Source organism: Globicephala melas, chromosome 10 (assembly GCF_963455315.2).
Source record: "Globicephala melas chromosome 10, mGloMel1.2, whole genome shotgun sequence".
Taxonomy (NCBI): Eukaryota; Metazoa; Chordata; class Mammalia; order Artiodactyla; family Delphinidae; genus Globicephala; species Globicephala melas.
In genome coordinates this window covers 18,714,786-18,728,436 of record NC_083323.1, presented here as the reverse complement: position 1 = coordinate 18,728,436, position 13,651 = coordinate 18,714,786, and the positions used below count along the sequence as shown (strand labels likewise).

Sequence of the window (13,651 nt, the reverse complement as noted above, 5' to 3'; positions counted from 1 at the left end):
ATAGAAAGTGAATGCGACAAACATAGACTGTATATGTCACATTTAGACTATAAACAAATATATAGATTTGTTTTCACAAGACCGATCTACCACGAAAATGGAAGGTGAACTTGGAAGCAGTTTTTACCTCTAAGTGTCTAGTCTTGGGCAGCTTGCTTAGTCTGAACCTGTGTGTCTCCATCAATTAAATGATGACAACTGAACACACCCATGTACTGATACTTTAGATCTCTGTATATCTGCCTGTTTGCTTGTTCCCTCCCCTGGCGAATTCACGGTAAAACGATTAGCGGAGTGCTGGCAGAGGAAGGGAGACCTCTTCTTTGCAACTTCCCCCAGGAGCCTGCTTCTAATTTTATAGCCCATTACTAAGCCACTCGCAGTAAAGGCTCTCAGGAGACTCCTGTTCTAAGAAGGCGCGGGATGTGAGCACGTAGAGGCTAAAAATATAGAGAGGTATGGAAAATGCAGAGAATTGAGAGATGAATCTGCTGAGGACAGTGGGATGTTTGTGGGTTGGCAGATAGAGGGTTGGGTATGTTTCTCATCGTTTGGCCCCAATTCACTAAACCATCTGCTTCACTGTCCCTACCACCCACCCAATACATGTAAACACTATACATCTGTATCTTCATTATAATAATCAAGCCTATTGTGTTGCATTCTGATGTTGCTACTAGCTGAAGTCTAGTAGACCACAAGCCCAATGGCAGGCAACATCATCCCTTAATGGGATGATGACTTTGGTGTTAATCATCTAAGGAAAAGACGGCAGTGCTCATTAAGCATGGAGGTGACTGCAGGAGTACTTAGCAAGGGACTCACAGGGAGCAGGTGATTCTCTCATATGGAATGTTTCTCCTCCATTGCCAATCTTGGAGGAGCTGGAATGTATTTTTTTTTTATCTTGGCCATGCTGTGTAGCTTGCGGGATCTCAGTTCCCCCACCAGGGATTGAACCTGGGCCGAGGCAGTGAAAGCCCAAAATCCTAACCACTAGACAACCAGGGAATCCTTGGAATAGATGTTTATCTTCTGTCTTTATTAAGGAAAGGTAAGTTTACTTATACCATAATTTTTGCTTTGATTCTGCCCTGCCTTTTATTAGCTGTTTTGATAGTAATAATGCTTGAAATCAAGGGCTTCCAGCACCCTTCTACAGTAGAGATGTTTCCTTCAGGTGATTTGAAATATGCTTCCTATAATTTCTATGCTTTGCCCTTTTGCCACTGAAGTAATAAAAAATAACTAATATTCTTCTTCCACAATGGCCCTTCAAATATTTGAATGAACCTATTGTTTCCTCACCCCATCTTCCCTCTTCAAGCCAATTAAACTTAATCCTTTTTTTTAAAAAAAAATTATTAATTAAATAATTTATTTATTATTTATTTATTTTGGCTGCGCCAGGTCTTACTTGAGGCATGCGGGCTTCTTAGTTGCAGCATGCATGCAGGATCTTGTTCCCTGACCAGGGATCAAACTTGGGCCCCCTGCATTGGGAGTGCAGCGTCTTACCCGCTGGACAACCAGGGAAGTCCCGTTAATCCTTTTTTTTTTTTTTTTTTGTGGTATGCGGGCCTCTCACTGTTGTGGCCTCTCCCGTTGCGGAGCACAGGCTCTGGACGCGCAGGCTCAGTGGCCATGGCTCACGGACCCAGCCGCTCCGCAGCACGTGGGATCTTCCCGGACCGGGACATGAACCCCTGTCCCCTGCATCGGCAGGCGGACTCTCAACCACTGCGCCACCAGGGAAGCACCCGTTAATCCTTTAACTATTTCTCATAGAGCTAAGAATTTAAGAGCCTCTGATGCTCCATGACTCTCCAAAATTAGGGTGCATAGAAATAATGAGAGCAAACATTTATTGAGCTCTTACTATGTGCCAGATACTTTAATAAGTACTTTGCATATATTAATTCATTTAATTTTCACAACAGCCCTACAAAGCAAGCTTATTATTACCTTCATTTGAAAAATGAGGAAACTAGGCCACCAAGAGGATAAATAACTTTCCTGAGGTGACCCAGCTCACAGGTGGCACAACTGGTTTTTCAACCGAAACAGTTTTGTTCCAGACAACATAGTCTTAATGCCAATGCTGTTCTACTCCTCAGGGTCCCAAACCTAGGCTATAACTGATAGTCTGGAGCACCTAACTCTAAAATAGCATAAGTTCAGTGGAACACTAGTGCCTGCAAAATGGTAATAGGTCTTTCTTGAACAAAGTTTCATGACCAAAAATGTCTGGGAAATTCTGAGTAAGATAGCATTGAAAAGGTTTCCACTCTGCAGGGCTTTCCATGGTCTTTAATATTTTCACAGGCATGATGGCTCTCCAAAATCTAGAGGCAGAATTTTCCAGCCATATTTACCCTTGTAACTCTCTAGTAAAACATCTACTAACTTGTGGCATTCAACAGAATATTGCTTAGAAAACACTGTCCAAAAGTGTAGTTTAGATTTTTCCTGTTTCTTTTTCTTTCTTTTTTTGCCATTTATTACCTTTGATTTCATTTTATATGGTCTAGAAGTTTAGTGTCAACCACACAGTTTAAAGGGTTTGTCTGTAATTTTATCTAACACTTACTTCTCCATCTCGTTCAGATACCATGAAAGACATGAAGTACACAAACACACTGTGGCCACCATAATCCCTTGGTTCTACTAAGTTACTCTGCTTTTCTTTAATGGCGCTGTCCTGACTCTTGGTCATTGCCATTTGCTATAAATGTTTACAAAATATACTAAGTAATTCATTCTAAGTTTGGGGGTGGTTTTTTTTTTACTTTTTTGGGAACAAAATTTTTAAATCAAGGCTTTTGACTGTCTCTAGTCATCTTTCTCCTCTTCACATGTTCTCAAAGATTTCTGATAGGTTTCATAGACCACACGTGAAAAGAGTAAAGGAATAGATATCGTATGAGCATCATCTGTGGGCTCAGTCATACCATGCATCTCACATAGCGCATAAAACCTCATGGCCCCAGGGAGGTATGGTTCATTAGCCCTACTTTATAGATGAGTAAACAAAGGCGCACATGTTAAACAACCGGTCAAGGTCAATGAACTCTGGGATTCAACCATCCCACATACAGTCCATGCTCCTTGGGTGCATTCATCCTCATAATTTAGTTACTTGTGGCTTATTTATTAGGTTGAAAACATCCTGTTAATTTACTATTACTTAATTTATTAACCCTGACTACGGCCTGACCTCTTAAGAGGAAAATGCTGATGAACCATATAACACAAAGACTAGAATGTGACATTCCTACATTTTACGGATATATTCTATCTTACAACCAGCTTGTCGTTCAGACAGCACTCTCTCTCTTTTGTACACTCATGTCTTGCTCTCATTCAGGCAGACATTTTCTTCCTCCTTTTGGATATCCAAGTTTAATTTCTTTAAAATAGACTATTTTTTAGATCAATTTTATATTTACAGAAAAAATTGAGAGGATAGTACAGAGAATTCCCATATACTCTATATCCGGTTTCCCCGACTATTAATGTCTTGTATTAGTATGGAACAAGTGTTACAGTTAATGAACCAATGTTGATACCTTATCTCAAACTAAAGACCATACTTTATTGGAATTTCTTCAGTTTATATCTCACGTCCTTTTTCTGCTCTACAATCCCACTCAGGACACTACATTATGTTTAGCTGTCATATCCCTTTAGGTTCCTTTTCACTGTGACAACTTCTCAGACACTTCTTGTTTTTGATGACCTCGACAGTTTTGAAGAGTACTGGTCAAGTATTTTGTATTCTGTCCCTTAACTGGAGTTTGCCTGATGTTTTCCTCATGGTTAGACTGGGGTTATGGGTTTGGGGGAGGAAGGCCACAGAGGTAAAAGGCCATTTCATCAAGTCACTCTCCATGGCCCAGACCTAAGGAGTGGGGAGCTATGCTCTCCTTCTGTGACTCCAGAGGATCTACTTAAATTATTTGGCATTCCTCTGCCTGGGAGATTTGTCTCTTCTCCATCTATTTATGTATGCAGTCACCAGGTAGAATTTAATTAAAGTACTAGGGGTAAAAAATTACTTGCTTCAAAAATATTCCTTCTTAAAATCCAGGGCAAAAGTGTTGTTTTTTGTTTGTTTGTTTTTAAAGACCTTCTTGTTAAAATTAATTTTGGCTGCATTGGATCTTTATTGCTGCACACAGGCTTTCTCTAGTTGTGGCGAGCGGGGGCTACTCTTCGTTGCGGTGCGCGGGCTTCTCATTGCGGTGGCTTCTCTTGCTGTGGAGCACGGGCTCTAGGTGTGCAGACTTCAGTAGTTGTGGCTCGTGGGCTCTAGAGCGCAGGCTCAGCAGTTGTGGCACACGGGTTTAGCTGCTCTGCGGCAGGTGGGATCTTCCCAGACCAGGGCTCGAACCCATGTCCCCTGCATTGGCGGGCGGATTCTTAACCACTGTGCCACCATGGAAGCCCCCGAAAGTGTTTCTGAAAAGTCTAATTTCCTTTGCTCATATTTAAATTAAATTTCACTCTTAATTGAACATTTAATATGTATATTGAAACTGAGTCTGCCAGCAATCCCACTACTGGGCATATACCCTGAGAAAACCATAATTCAAAAAGAGTCATGTACCACAATGTTCATTTCAGCACTATTTACAATAGTCAGGACGTGGAAGCAACCTAAGTGTCCATCAACAGATGAATGGATAAAGAAGATGTGGCACATATACACAACGGAATGTTACTCAGCCGTAAAAAGAAATGAAACTGAGTTATTTGTAGTGAGGTGGATGGACCTAGAGTCTGTCATACAGAGTGAGGTAAGTCAGAAAGAGAAAAACAAATACCGTATGCTAACACATATATATGGAATCTAAAAAAAAAAAAAGAAAAGGTTCTGATGAACCTAGGGGCAGGACAGGAATAAAGATGCAGATGTAGAGAATGGACTTGAGGACACGGGGAGGGGGAAGGGTAAGCTGGGACGAAGTGAGAGAGTGGCATGGACATATATACACTACCAAATGTAAAATAGATAGCTAGTGGGAAGCAGCCGCATGGCACAGAGAGATCAGCTCAGTGCTTTGCGACCACCTGGTGGAGGGGATAAGGAGGGTGGGAGGGAGGCTCAAGAGGGAGAGGATATGGGGATATACGTATGCATATATCTGATTCACTTTGTTATACAGCAGAAACTAACACAACACTGTAAAGCAATTATACTCTAATAAAGATGTTAAAAGAAAAACAAACAAACCAAAAAAAACTGAGTCTGACACAAAGATGACTCACACAAGGCTCCTTGCCTGAAGAAACTATCCTGGGGTCAAACAGAAATGTATACATTTCACAAGGCAAATAAGTGCTGCAGTTAAAAGTTAAAGAGTGCTTCGGGAACACTGAGAGGATAGCACAGGTGTCCTTCTGTATCCATGCAGAAACAGTTCCAGGACCCCATGGGTACCAAAATCCTCGGATGCTCAAAACCCTTATAGAAGATGGTAATAGTGGTACAATGAATACAGTCTGCCCTCCCTACCAATGGGCTGCATACCTGCGGATTCAGCCAAACCCAGATCGAAATTTTGGTTGAATCCGAGGGATGTAGGACTCGCAAACATGAAGGCTTGACTGTAATTAATTCAAGGAAAGTTTGATGAAAGAAGAGTGAGTCCAACACTGGCTTCCTGGTGTGCAGCCAGTGATTGTGAATGATCCTAATTATGAAATGGAGAAGCCTTAGCTCAGAGAGAATGAAAGACTTAACTAAGTTCACACGGTTGGGTCACGTATGAGCCTAAGCTGAGAATCAAGTCTTCCAATTCCAGATCCTATGTCCTTTTCGCTACATCAAACTAGAAGATAACACAGAAGTCTGCTATGCCATTATTCAAGGCGGAAATGAATAAAACACTTACCTCAAATAAACGTAAGACTTTGGCCAGCGCACCAACTTCTTCTTTGAGTGAGAAGATCAGTGATATGGCACTGTTTTGATTGGAGTTGTCTTCAATGTAGCTTGTTTCCTACAGGATTAAATGCATTTGGGTAAAATGTTTTTCACAGCTCAGCAATTCATTCCTGTGAAGCCTCCAAGGAAGAGGCGAGCATGAACTTCCTCTTCTGGTTAAGTCTTGGAATGCAATGGGCTACATATATTCTCTACAGAAGCATATGTGTGGCGGAAAAGAAGTAAATCAAGGGAAGTAAAATGTTCAGTGGTGCTCTTAGATCAGACTTCAACTTTAGAAAGCTCTAATTATTCACAAATGTCACCAGTTACACTATAGATTCACTGCCTTTTTAATGAGCAACTACCAAGTGCTAGGTACAATTAGGGCTCTGAGAGAAACAAAGATGAATGAGAGGATGCCCCATTCATCAGAAGTTCAAATATACATACACATACGAGATAAATTAAAAAAGATCTTAGAGGTGGTATAATATGGTACAATAATTGTCCCAGGAAAACATTAAGAAATATAGGGTGGAAAATACTAAAAATAGAACACACACAGGCTTTCGAGTCCAAAGACATGGGTTGGAATCCTCTCTCTTCCATTTACCAACCAGAACACTTTGGGATAGCTTAGGCTTCTTAACTTCCTCACGTGTGAAAGCAGGCTAATCTGTAGTCATGACAAGCCCTGTCAAAACAGTATTCAGATGATGAAAAAGATAAAATAGTTTAAATATAATATTTAGAGAAATATGTAAAAATGATGGAAATATTAAGAATACCCACGAATGATTTCTTGGCCTTTGGCAAAGATGTCATGGGAACATTAAACTTGTTCCCAGATGCTGGGGTCTAGGACACCAATTGTTGAAAAAGAGTCACTAAGTACATAAGAGCACATATATAACTTATTGGAAGATGGATGCCTTAAAACGGCAAAGAATGTCAAGGATCTAGCAACTTTCTACATGCATGTGACAGCAAATTAAGGTGGGACTAGGGTTACCATTCCAGAAAGGGTTTGCCAAAATCTTTTAAAATTTTAAAGTTAAGTGTTAAATTAAGTTTTACAATAATACATAGAGTTCCATGTGTGCTTTCAAATAAACAGCATATACCTAAAACTGGGGGAAAAAAAAACAACCCATGCAGAACAATTACTCTCTTGTAAGCAAGTTAATGAAATTAGTGGAATGGCTGTTACATCATCTCCATGAGAAGGCTGTGCTGGGCAGGGTCTCAGTGACTTGGCATCATAAGCCCTGTATGGACATGGACGACCCTCAGGATGAAATTCTTTTAATTCAGATTTTCCCAGAACCTTACCTGAAACAGAGGTGCAGGGGAAGAACCAGAATTATCAGCAAGTGTGATTAGAGGAAGCCTTAAATGAATTGCAAAACTGAACTGCTATATATCCTTATATGGACCATGCTATTATCTTTCTAAAAATTATTTTAATCTACCGTACATTAAAAGCCCCTATAATGTCCCAGATATTATAAAAAGCACTTGATTTGGATTATCTCATTTAATTTTTTTTTTTTTTTGCGGTACGTGGGCCTCTCACTGTTGTGGCCTCTCCCGTTGTGGAGCACAGGCTCCGGACGTGCAGGCTCAGCGGCCATGGCTCACGGGCCCAGCCACTCCGCGGCACGTGGGATCTTCCAGGACCGGGGCACGAACCCACGTCCCCTGCATCGGCAGGCGGACTCTCAACCACTGCGCCACCAGGGAAGCCCTATCTCATTTAATTTTGATAACAATCTAGAAAGTAGGTTTTACTACTTTCCAAGTGCCCCTTTTATTGATGACAAAATGAAGGTTTAGAGAAGTTAAGTAACTTGTCCAGAGTTGCACGGTTAGCAGTGGAACCCATGCCACTGCATCCCAGCATGCTGTCCATGAATCACAACTTCCTGCAGGCTCTGCTCTACCTTCTGTCTCTAGTAAACCCTGCCAGAGACACGCAGAGCAGTCTCTGATGTCAGTCTTCTTCCTAGGAGATGACACTGAGCCCTCAGTTCTTTCCAGTTTCCTTGAAATGACAAAAGATTTCCATTTCTAATTCACTTGGCAACATTCTCCTCTCCTGTTGGCCTCCAACAAAGGGAGCCTATTTCTGACACACCTCAATGGTGTCACCTATGACTGGGGCAATTCAGACGTGAACGCACCATGCTTGAAACTCTGTCATCCAGCACTTTCCCACTCCTGTGTGTGTCCAGCCAATGACCAAGTCCAGTCTGACCTTCTCCAGAAATGATTCTCGGGGTCAGGTCCTTCTTTGGTTCCCACTGCCACCACAATAACCCAGCTCCTAGTGATCTGCAGTGATTGAGCCCTGCTAGCAGAATTTGGCTCGTGTCCTTATTCTACTCAGTATTCTTTAGGGGCTCCCCATGGCCGACAGGATACAAGACCTCTTTGTGATACTCAAAAGTCCCCTTAGTACCCCACCTCCTGAGCTTCACCCACAGGAACCTCCCCTCCAGAAAACTGGTTCCTCCTTTCAACTCCTCATTAGAGTAAATACACTGCATCCCTCCCTCTCCCCCTTCCAAATACATCATCCTTCCTCAAAAGCCCTCTTGGGTCTCACTTCTCTCAGAAAACCTATGTACTCGTCAGCCAAGGTGAACAATTCCTCCTTGATCTGTTTGTCCCATTTGGCCTCTGATACCCACATGGGACTTGATAATTGACTCAAAGAGGTGGACTTGTCTTAAGAGTTCGTCTAGTTCCACACTCTCATTTTTCAGATGGGGAGACTACGGGCCACCTGAGATCATCACACAGGCAGTGGGTGGCAGATTAAGAACTCAGGCTCCTGCTACGGAAAACAGTATGGAGTTTCCTCAAAAAACTAAAAATAGAATTGCCATATGATCCAGCAGTCCCACTCCTGGGCATATATCCAGACAAAACTCTAATTCGAAAAGATACATGCGCGCCAATGTTCACAGCAGCACTATTCACAATAGCCAAGACATGGAAGCAACCCAAAAGCCCATCAACAGAGGAATGGATAAAGAAGATGTGGTACCTATATACAATGGAATATTACTCGGCCATGAGAAAGAATGAAATAATGCCATTTGCAGCAACATGGATGGGAGCTAGAGAGTGTCGTATTAAGTGAAGAAATTCAGACAGAGAAAGAGAAATATCATATGATATCGCTTATATGTGGAATCTAAAAGAAAAAATGAACTTATTTCAGACTCACAGACTTAGAGAATGAACTTATGGTTGCCAGTGGGGGAAGGGTGAGGGGAAGGGATAGTTAGGGAGTTTGGGATTGACGTGTACACACTGCTGTATTTAAAATGGATAACCAGCAAGGACCTACAGTATAGCACAGGGAACTCTGCTCAATACTCTGTAACAACCTAATTAGGAAAAGAATTTGAAAAAGAATAGATACTTGTATATGTATAACTGAATCACTTTGTTGTACACCTGAAACTAACACAACATTGTTAATCAACTATACTCCCATGTAAAATAAAAAGTGAAATAAAAAAGAAGTGTTATGACGGAGGAAAAAAAAAGAAGATGTGGTATATATATATACAATGGAATACTACTCAGCCATGAAAAGAATGAAATAATGCCATTTGCAGCAACATGGATGGATCTAAAGATTATCATACTAAGTGAAGTAAGTCAGACAGAAAAAGACAAATACCATACGATATCACTTATATGTGGAATCTAAAATATGACATAAATGAACTTCCAAGAAATAGAAATAGACTCACAGACATAGAGAACAGACTTGTGGTTGCCAAGGGGGAGAGGGGGGTGGGGGAGGGATGGATTGAGAGTTTGGGATTGGCAGATGCAAACTATTCTATATGGAATGGATAAACAATGTCTTACTGTGTAGCACAGGGAACTATATTCAATATCCTGTAATAAACCATAATGGAAAAGAATATATATGTATATGTATGGCTGAATCACTTTGCTGTGCGGCAGGAACTAGCACAGCATTGTGAATCAACTATACTTCAATAAAATTAATTAATTAACAAAAAAAAGAACTCAGGCTCCTAAATGTCATTCATTCTATACAATTCCCTCTGCTATAGACACAATGTCCACATTAAAGGCTCTGTTTCTTGCATAGTAAGGGCTGTACTCTGGTCCAATCACCAGAAGATTACTCAATACCACTCTTAACAGCCTATACCTTACCCACGTCTGTCCCCTTTCACTTTCGTCATTCTCCCCATATACTTTCTAGATCAGGGTTTCTAAGTGGGTGTTCCTTGGGTCTCCACTCCAAAATTACCTCGTGATGCAGATTCCTGGGCCCCACCCAAACCTACCAAATCAGAATATTTGGTGTAGGATCTTAGAATCTGCATTTTCAAAAGCATCGCAGAGGACTCTTAACCATGCAAGATTTTGAAATCACTGATACGTATATAGCCTATTTTTTTTAATTACGACTTTTCTCATCTGTGTCTGCAAATTCACATTTACCATAAGGCTCTACTCTTTATTGTTATTAATATTGAAAGTAGAGCCGGCCATGACTGAATACCCACCATGTGCCCAGAGCCATATCTGGTACTTTTTACAGTTAATAAACATCACCATTGGTAGAAACTAGCACTGGCAGAAAAAAACAGTTTACATTTAATAGTTTATTCAGTCCTCACAGTCGCCCCATGAGATGGGTGCTGTTATTTTGAAAATGAAGGAATACACTCAGCAAGATTAAGTGGCTTGTCCAAGGACACTCAGCTAACGAGTGGCAGAGTCTGCATGTGAACCCAGGTCCAGCAACTCCAAAATCCTTAATCCACCCCGCAGTGACCCAACTGGGACAATAGCTCCCCTTTTCAAAGCTTGAGGGACTTGAAACGAAAGGAAGCCCATGGAATTTTGTGAAATGGTGTGGCCTTGAGTGGATTCCGATTCCAGCATTGTTATGCGGATCAGCATGAGATCTTGGACAAACCTCTTCCAGAACGTGTTTATAATGGCTCATAATCTATACTTTATTTGTTTCCAATAGACATATGAGTTGACTTAGAAAGACATGTACACTCGGGACGCATAAAGGTAGAGAAAAGTAGCTCCGAAACTAGAAAAGAAGGAAGAGAGCAGGGAGAAAAAACTTTACTATCAACCAAGAAGGAAAGGATTTTGATCACCGAGCAATACCCTTAACAATAGAAATACATTCTCTTTGGTTGTGTCTAATAAATACATTCTGTTATCTTTGGAAAAGAGCAGTTTTCACAATTACCAGCAATTAATCTGCAGCAAGGATATTCCAGCGGCACTGACTTTCAATTGTAGTGCTTTTTGGGGTCATGGGAGGAGGTGTGTATTCACATGTGTGATTATACATACACACACCTACAGTGTAAGACACCCAAAAACAAGATGCAGACATCCTGCCTTGGACATACTCTGCCTCTGTGTTCCAGAATTTATCTGCAGGAGGAAGCAGTGTGGTGGAGGAGTACACAGGGTGTTGGAGTCACATCTGGGTTTGAACCTGGCTTTGTGCCACTCAGAGCTGTGTACTGAGTTCCCTGAGTTCCCTTAATCTTTTAATCCATCACCCTGTTCTATGTTCTTTACAGCACTTATCTCTACATGAAAGTATATGTTCATTTGGTGAATTTTTTTTACTGTCTGTCTCCTCCACAAGAATGTAATTTTCATCAGGGCAGAGGTTCTACTGTGCCTGGCTCAGAGTAGGTGCTCAGTAAGTCTTTGCTGAGTGGATGAATGAGCTGAACATCTTTCGCAGGATTGTTGTGCTCGCAGGTGGAGACCAGCCTTATGTCAGGATTACATCTAGTGTGTTCTGTTCATAAATGTGTCTTTTTGGCAGGTTGTCAGAGCTGGAAGGAGTCCTGAAGACTATTCTAGTTCAAAATCCGTCCCCCACCAATTTTACAGATACCAGACTGAGCCTCTCCAGCCCGATTAGGTGACTGCCCAGTACATAGCTTCAGTAAACCAGACACGAGAGCCCACAACTCCTAACTCCAGGTCTGGCATCTTACCACTGCAAAGCTCCACCAGCCACTGTGCTTGACTCAGTGTGTGTTCCTCCTGCCAACGTTCTGATGCATTTTGTTGAACAAACAAATCATTTCTGGCTAGACACCCCTGGCATTTTCCTATGCTCCAGGAAGTGTGCTAAGACCTTTATAGACATTATTTCACTTGATTCTCATACTAACTCTAGAATGTGCATATTTTTATTCCAATGTTTCATATGAATAGACCTGAGGATCTGCAAAGTTAAATCCCTTGCTTTCAACACACGGGTGTTACAGAGCACTCTCTAAACCCTCCTCTTTACCCCCAGTCATCGACAGTGACAATTTGTGGTTCTCCATCTTCTAAGTGCTCTACAAATAAAACTTTAGTCCCCAGAGCTCCCTAACCAGATCGCTGCCCCTAACCTCCCGCCATAGTCACGGGGGCCCCACGGCCAGCAGCACAGAAGCTAAACGATGGCAAAGCTGGCATCTGTTCTGGGATCTGTCTGACACACATGCCATCCCTCTTCAACACGAAGTTCTGTCTCCCAAGCCCTACGTACCATTTTCAAAGGAAGTCTTTCTTTCAGGACTCAAAAAAAAAGTTAGTCCAAAGTTCTGCAGTCTCTAGTTATACTAAAACATCAGTCATCCTCTGCTGTCCAGGCTCCCTGTTCTCTAGATTGTTCTCACTAATCCTACAGTTGACAGATGCCTTAGACCCACGTTATCTCCCAGGGCTGGGCTTTAAGTCTGAACCCTAGAATCTGGGAGTGTGATCAGTCGATTAAAGAGTGTATTCTGCAGTTGTTCACCTCAAGGGAAAGGCAAAAGTTCTAGCGAACGGAATACACCCTGGACATTATCCCTGCCACATTTAGGGCTCTCTTACATTCCAAGTCCAAGGCTAACTCTTGTGCATTTTCCCCTCTTTTTAATTTTCTTCTTCCTCAGGTCTGAGTAAGTGTGAGATGTCTTCATACGCCATTTTCTCCCAAAGGTGAAAAAAAGCTACAATTTCTCATAATTTTGCCATTTTGATACCTGGCTGAGAACAGTTATAAACATCAAAGAAGAGCAGATCTGCATGGACCCCAACTGCCGCTCCAGATCGTCAAGGACCAGTTTACAGAAGATACGGCAGTGATTTGTCCAAAGACAGGCAACTAGTTGGTGGCAGCTCTGGAAGCCAGCTCCCTGACTCCTCAAGCCGTGCTCTTTCCCTGAAAGCCACACAGGACAGATGTCCTCTCACTGGGAAACATTTGTTGAGCACGTGTTATCTGTCAACCTCCTAGACATTTTCATCATCTTCAAATGAATTCAGCCTTCCTGGTGAGCTCATGGGAGTAGGAAAACCCAACACTCCTCAGACCTCTTTCCACCGGGGGCCAAACTCCCCTCCCTGCGCCGCTAAGGCCCGCCCTGGCTCACCTGTCCAAAGTCGCTGAGTTTCCTGACCGAGTCTCCGTTCTGCAGGACCACGGCTGACATGCTAGCTCCCAGCGCGTGCGGTCTCCGGAGCTCTGGGGCTTCAGTCGCAGGCGGGTTTGCAAACAGTGCAAACAGCACGTGGTGCTGAGGTTTTTAACCTGGCGTTAGGGAGGAGAGATTCCAAGGTGTCTCCTGCCGTGCTTACCCGCCACAGTCACGCCCCCGGTGGGCGTTGTCCTGACCCGGCGAGCTCCGGGTC

The 13,651-nt window shown here is 42.3% G+C and overlaps 1 protein-coding gene across 3 annotated transcripts in view; it reads right to left on the bottom strand.

Moving 5' to 3' along the window:
* Window positions 1-13,651, bottom strand: part of PAH (phenylalanine hydroxylase) — a 95,801-nt gene that overhangs the window by 56,679 nt on the left and 25,471 nt on the right. For 2 of the 3 annotated variants that reach the window (XM_060306578.1, XM_060306579.1), the window contains one exon: window positions 5,898-6,005. In XM_060306578.1, coding sequence (XP_060162561.1) covers window positions 5,898-6,005 — 108 coding nt within the window. Of the gene's footprint in view, window positions 1-5,897; window positions 6,006-13,392; window positions 13,551-13,651 lie in introns of all 3 variants that reach the window. The other variant, XM_060306577.1, reaches the window with a different exon arrangement.